Source organism: Cryptotermes secundus, unplaced genomic scaffold (genome assembly GCF_002891405.2).
Source record: "Cryptotermes secundus unplaced genomic scaffold, Csec_1.0 scaffold1979, whole genome shotgun sequence".
Lineage (NCBI taxonomy): Eukaryota > Metazoa > Arthropoda > Insecta > Blattodea > Kalotermitidae > Cryptotermes > Cryptotermes secundus.
Genome location: NW_019732005.1, coordinates 1 through 7111, shown reverse-complemented (window position 1 = coordinate 7111; position 7111 = coordinate 1). Strand labels below are relative to the sequence as shown.

The 7111-nt window shown below is 37.7% G+C and overlaps 1 protein-coding gene across 1 annotated transcript; it reads right to left on the bottom strand.

Moving 5' to 3' along the window:
* Positions 1-2557: 2557 nt before the first annotated feature.
* LOC111867541 (SUN domain-containing protein 2) lies at positions 2558-6731 on the bottom strand. Its single transcript, XM_023857519.2, has 3 exons — positions 6454-6731; positions 4679-4768; positions 2558-4578 (listed from the first exon to the last, which is right to left on the bottom strand). Exons 1-3 carry the CDS (start codon positions 6607-6609, stop codon positions 4453-4455), a joined length of 372 nt encoding a protein of 123 aa, XP_023713287.1. The 5' UTR covers positions 6610-6731; the 3' UTR covers positions 2558-4452.
* Positions 6732-7111: the final 380 nt, after the last annotated feature.

Below are 7111 nucleotides of genomic sequence, written 5' to 3'. Positions count from 1 at the left end.
CTTAGTGAGAAAAGAATTATATAATGTGATATTACTTTTAATGAAGCACACATTTTAAGTACAATTTGTTCAGTTTCTCTGCTAGTAAATAGCAGTAGACCACTCTCTATTTAATTTTCAAGTTTTATGCAATATGTAACTGTGAGGAGGGGAGCCTGAGAAGAATCTTGAATCTTACAAGTGGACCTACTACAATATAGTCTGTTATGGGGGGAAATTTGTTAATTTGCCTTAAATACAAAATTTAGATAATGACTAGGCATATTTAAACCAATCTAGTTATAATGTCGCCTCATATTGAACCCATAGACTGCGTTATAGAAAGGTCACAGTGCAATGTTAGTTAGGAACGGTCACTTAGTTTCGTGCTTAACCAGGATACAAGTCAGTATGAAGTAGCCAGATTCAAATAAGAATCTAAGTTCGGAAATCCTCCACAATTGTAAATAGCATTATTAAGCTTAACATTTTGGAGCCATCTGTTAGTTCCATTTTCAAGCTTGACCCAGGATATAAATGTTTTGGAGGAAAATACTGCCTTCATCTTCAGGTTCAACCTTGAATAAGGAGGCAACAAGTCCATCAAAAGTGTTTTCCCCCTGCAAGATAGCATAAACTTTGAACAAAAAAGATCACAATATGAGCTTCAAATGTCATATAACGGATATCATTACACTTCCAATGAGCTAAACTCCTTTCAGAAATTTTGCTTCAAGCTCAGTATTTCCTGAACAAGTGTTTTATTTAGAAAAGTGCTTATGAAAAATTGTGCCAACTTGTATGCAAGTTTAGATGACAGCTATAGAAACTACAAACTTGAAGTAACGCTAGGTTTGGAAGGGAAATCATTGTGTCACTGGGTGTCACAGTAGAAAAAAAGAAATGTGGTCAGTGAAGGAATAGATTATTTCATCTATTATAGAGTAAATTGCAGAGTCCTTATTGGACATTTATGTAATGTTGAAGATGAATAAAAATTCAACATCACCAGGCTTTATTGTTTGTGTATATCAGCCTTCTTCATTTCTTGCTGTTTTCCTTATTTCCTTACTTATCAGCAGTGACAGGATTATAGTATCAGCTCAATGATTTTGTGTCTATTTTTTTATTGCTAGTGGGGTGGGACTAAGTCCCTTGTACTGCGGCCACTTCTGGCCTATTGTACCAGCCCCAGATGATAGGTGAGGATGATTGTGGAGCAATTGGTGGAATGAAGATTGGCACGGGAAACTGAAGTACTCGGAGGAAAACCTGCCCCAGCGCCACTTTGTCCACCACAAATCCCACTTGACCAGACCCATTATCTAGACCACAATGCTCATGTCAGTTCATTAGTGATTGTGCTGAGTGACAGTCCATGTAAAAGAATCAGAAAATGGGAGAGTCTATTATTAAACCAATTTACAAGAAGGGTGATAAAATTGACTGTAGTAATTATCGGGGGATATCACTGTTATCAACTTTATACCAAATTTTATTCAATATCATCCCTCAAGGTTAAGTCCATATATAGATGAAATTATTGGGGATTATCAGTGTGGATTTTGATGTAACAGATCAACTAATGATCAGATTTTTGCATTCATCAGATATGGGAGAAAAAATTGGAGTACAATGAGACAGTACATCAGCTATTCATAGACTTGCAGAAAGCCTATGATTCAGTTAGAAGGGAAGTATTGTGCAATATGCTCATGGAGTTAGGAGTACCCATGAAACTAGTTAGGCTGATTAGAATGTATTTAAATGAAATGTATGGTAAAGTCTGTATAGGTAAATATTTGATAATTTTCTGACCCAGAATGATCTGAAATAAGGAGATGCTTTATCACCACTGCTTTTCAACTTTACTTCAGAATATGCCATTGGGAAGGTCCAGGAAAAACAAGTGAGACAATTCAATGGGACACATCAGGAGCCAGTCTATGCTGACAAGATGAATCTATCAGGAGATAAACACCGTGGCCTATAGACGGCAAGCGAACTATACCAACCAAGTGACTGCCAGTTGTCGGTGCCAACTGTAGCGAATATAGGGTGTTGCATGGTCAGTGACAAATTCATATTCCTCCAAAACGTCAGTTGACTCTCAGTGGACTACATGGCATTATATCACAGAAGACAGTGCTCTTCATAACCACCTTTGTCAGAAACTCAGATCCTACATTTAAACATCCTGCTCACAGGGGCCACAGGGCGACCCTAGAAGGCCTGTATATGCATATATACAGAGGGACCCCAAAAAATGAACACATGCCATTCTGCTACCATTTTCTCTGATGTCTGTCATTCGACATGGTGGTTATGGCGTTCATTTGACAACTTCCATCTTTTATGAGAATATCACCCTATACACCATGCATTACATTTCTATTCAACTTTATGGTTATATTTGCAGATAGCCTCTGTAAAAATTGTGCATTCATTTTTTGGGGGCCATTTGTATTTATTACCATAATTATATCTTGTTTATAGAGGCCACAGGGTGACTGTAGGAACAGTGTGTATGCCCTTCTGTTTATTATATCTTTATATACATCAAAGGTAGACGCTTGGATTGCTGGGTATAAATAAGTATTTATTATCTTATGGTGTATCTACAGTGGCCACAGGGTGACTCTAGGAGTAGTAAATATTTAATAATTCCATAGTACTGCCCAGTTTGAAGTGGAACTTGATATTTGCTGTGTTCTGCTTTTCTTCCATACCTGACCAGAACAAGACGAGACTCAAAACTTGAGCAAGAAAGAATACTGTGCCTCACACAAAGTCCGGATATATCTGAACTTGCCTAAGGGACAGCTAAGGGTTATATGTTTCTTTCCCACCAAAATAGTATGTTAATTCATTTGCCCAAAGAAAATGTCTTTAAAATCTTTGATCAGACACATTTGGTACAGCATTATTTTACATTGCTATAGAGATATATTATAAGAACTGTAATATTTTTAAGACCTATATTTATATATTCTATATGGAGTAATAAAACATGCTGTTAGTAGATTCCAGAGAATTGCATCCATGATGATCTTATAATATAATATTAATCATATTAATCTAATAATAGTTTTTTCTGTCATCATCATCAATAGTCATTGACATTCTAAAGATAAAACATGTTTTCGCCCACTCAAACACTCAGATTTTAAGTTCGAATCCCACTTGTGGAATGAATGTCTGTAATTGTAATTGTAATTTATTCTGAGTTCCAGATGATCCAATAAAACTGGTTACAAACCATAGGATATAGAATATGTCAAATATTAACTAAAATATATCAAGATTAGGAGAAGAACATAAAAGTACAATACAATCATAAGTACAGATCAGGTTCAAGTTGAGCTCAAGTAAATAAATAGAACCTCTCAAAATTATAAAGCAATAAAATATATGATATAAAAGACAATAAGTATTATTGTAAATACAGTAAAGCTATTATACAGATAGATTATACAGATAATGGAGGCCTTGGTAGGAACAGAGTTTTTGGTTATAAATTGCATAGTAAAAGTCTTCAAAATATTGATTGATAACAAATTTGATGTGTGTATATTTCTGTTTGTGTCTTTCTGTGTATAGGCAGTGGCCTTGCGGCAGGCTGATCCAATGTCCAAGGAATCCTACTGACTGTGTATAGATTAAGAAACTGAAAAACTGGCCAAGGTCCACAAGGGATGTAGAGCCATATGCAGATATCATGGTTACACCACTGTATACTATATACCACCCACAGTTAATTTATTAGTCATGGCTAACAAAATTTCATTTATTAATTTGAAAGAAGCCAATGCTGTTGATGAATTACTGCTGAACCCACACTGTTCATTTAAGGGTATATCATTTTAATTTAAATTCAGGGCCCTGGCCTCTTATTCAGTTATGTAATCATTTTTTGCAGAAGGTAGGACTCCTTTGGTGAGTGACGAGCTCATTGCAAGGCCTATGTCTAAACACTGGTACACACTACTAGTTAAGCCATACGTTTTTTAAAGGGCCTAGAAACTATACTGAATCCAACATATAGTGTTAATTTAACACTGTGTGTTAGATTCAGTAGATTCACAGTAAGAGATCTGTAAATAGATATTATTAGAATTGTTATTGAATATGTTTAGGTTGAAGCAACTGGCTGGGTGGTCTAGGTATGCAGCCTCAGGTCACACCAAGTAGGAAATGCCATTTCCACCATTTCTCTGGTAGCATCATGTATTCACTGCCACAGAATCGTGCATATCGGCCATTACCTATCAACGGTCGTCTCCTCTGGCTGCACTATTCCAGTTTTCAGCTGCCTTGTAATATTATATTATGTGGGTATTTCAGTGTCCCAAAAATTCTGTTGCACTACAGACATCACATTTTTCACTCCTGGAGTACACATTACACGTCATTACCATAGACATTTAGCTTGTGTTCATAAGGCAGCATTATTCCCCGTCAGTTGGACAGTGTTTATGCTTGCTCAGGAGGCTCCAGAGTTCCATGTACTCTGAAGCGATAAAGGCATGTATAACTTTCTTTACCGTGATTGTTGTATATCTTGAGCTCAATGAAGCGAAATGGAATTGCTGCTGGTTCCTGATATGAAAAGAAATGGTACAGATTATAAACAGAAAATGTCATCACTTACATAAAAATGTCTTATTAATTCTGTTAACTGTATTGCTCAGTGTGTTACCGGAATTGTAAAGTGCTGCAGAGGGCTGCTATCGATATCATAGGAGAAACTCCCAAGGTATTGTCCTTCGTCATCAAGGCTATTTAATCCCTGTGGATAAATTATGTTTATTAGTTCAGTCATTATTATTAAATATAATATAGTAATAAAGAAAAAATCGACAAATTCTTATGAAGAGGATCTGATGTGGGCGAGAAGAAATGCCTGTAGGGTTTTGGTAGGAAAGCCAAAGGAATAGGCATAACTAGGAAAATCTAGATGTAGCTGGGAGATATACTACATCTTAGATAGGAAGAGGTGGCATGGATAGGATTTATCTGTCTCAGGATTGGGACGGCTGGAGGGCTCTTGAGAACATGTAATGAACCTTTGGGTTCCATAAAATGTTAGGAAATTCTTGAGTAGCTGCACAACTGGAGGACTCTCACATTAATTCTGTATAAAGAGGCTTTAGTTGTGCCCAACATTTGTATGCAAAAGGTCTTATATACATGGTTAGCCTAAAAGAAGTAGACAGTTTAAAGGGTTTATGAATTAAAATTTCGATCTCCGTTATTCGATTGTCTTCGCCACGTCAGAATCACGTGGTACGCCCTTAGCGTATGTCGAGCAGTGTGGCCGCCGATAAAGTGTACAAGACTTATTGGGGGATTGAACTTGGAGAAACAAATCCTGTTACTGTCGTGCCACATCGTTTTAGAACACGGTATGGTAAGCAACCACCCACAAGACAGACAATCTACGATTGGAGCAAGAAATCTAATGAAACTGGTGGCCTGTGCAAGGGGAAATGTCCTGGGAGACCACCTGTATCGTAGGAAACAGTGAATCGTGTTCATGAAACTTATACGCGCAGCCCAAAAAAGTCGACAACACGTGCAAGTTTAGAACTTCAAGTTCCACAAAAGACTGTGTGGAATATCTTGCGTAAACGTTTACGAATGTTCCCTTACCGTTTGCAATTATTGCATAACCTCACTGAAAACGACAAAATCCTCCGTCATTCATTCAGTATGGACATGCAGCAACGGAATGAAGGAAGTATTGATTTCTTTAACTAGCTAGTTTTCAGTGACGAATTAATGTTCCACGTTAGTGGTAGGGTGAAAAAACACAACATTCGTATATGGGGAACTGAAAACCCAAGAGGTGTAGTAAAGCATGTGAGGGATTCACCTAAAGTGAAAGTTTTTGTGCTGTATCCCGTAAAAAGGTGTATGGACCATTCTTTTTCCAGGAAGAAACAGTGCTTGGAATAACCTACCTAGACATGCTACATGAGCGGCTGGTCAATGACAATTTCATATTTGTCCAAGATGGTGCTCCGCCACACTGGCACCTTGAAGTTGGAAATTACCTGGACGAAAAATTGCCCTGGCGTTGGATTGGACGTCCAGCCGCCCAGAACCAAGAAGTCCGGATTTAACACCCTGTGACTACTTATGGGGCTACATAAAGGACAGAGTTTATGTTCCTCCCCTCCCTACAAGTGTGGATGATCTTAACGCATCACAGTAGCTGCTGCGACTGTTGACGTGGGTATGCTGAGAAGCATTTGTGAAGAACTAGACCATCACATTGATATTTGTCATGTTACAAAATGGTCACATATAGAACATTTGTAACTTACCCATGTAAACTTCAGGGCGTATTTTTCAAACCATGTAAGTATCTTGGCCATGCTATTGCAACTCTTCTTTCTGCAAAACTTTGAAAGTGTCTATTTCTTGTAGGCTAACCCTGTATAACTAGAAAAACCATATAAAGACACTTACCCATACAGAGAAATCCTTTGGTGCGCTCTTTATTAATCCTGGGAGCAACTGGGAACGTGAAGTATGCTCGACAGAGACTGCTTTAACGTTCACCTTACCAATCAGTTGAATCACAACAGCACCTGAACCATCAAATGCCCAGCACTCACCTGGCATGGTACAAGGCTGTAATATTCAGACAGAAACATTATCCCAATATATGCAGTAACTCACCAAACAACATGAATGGAAAAATGAAATCTTAGAGGAATTCTGTGGCAGAGTAAACATCATGAATTTGTGCAGTATTTTTCATAACCCTTCTGGATTCATCATCACCATGTTTCTTGTCCTCTTACTGTCCCAGTACTCTGTTGCTTGTTGAACAACTTGGGGTGTTACATTTGTCTCCCCTTCCTAGAATCTTTCTTGAATTTTCTTCCAAACTTCTCTCTTTAGGCAAGTGTTTTCTCTTTACATCTTTTGTATATGTTTCAGCCCATATGGCGAGCACCAGATGCATTAGACATGGAACATTAGGTTTAAGTGATATAAACCATTGAGTCCCAATGATGTGCATTTTTTTTTTTTTTTTTTTCAATTTACCTATTTACCTACCTTTCCGGTTGCACTATGGCCCTGGGGTAGACAGAAATGAATACCAGGAGTCTTCTTGGGG

Bases quoted from the DNA above. Each gene is read 5' to 3' on its own strand.
- LOC111867541 (XM_023857519.2), bottom strand. From the start codon at position 6,609: ATGCCAGGTGAGTGCTGGGCATTTGATGGTTCAGGTGCTGTTGTGATT. The intron at 4,769-6,453 runs GTAAGTGTCTTT...ATTTATCCACAG, and splicing joins CAAAGGATTTCTCTGTATGG to GGATTAAATAGCCTTGATGA. The intron at 4,579-4,678 runs GTAACACACTGA...TTTTCATATCAG, and splicing joins TGCAGCACTTTACAATTCCG to GAACCAGCAGCAATTCCATT.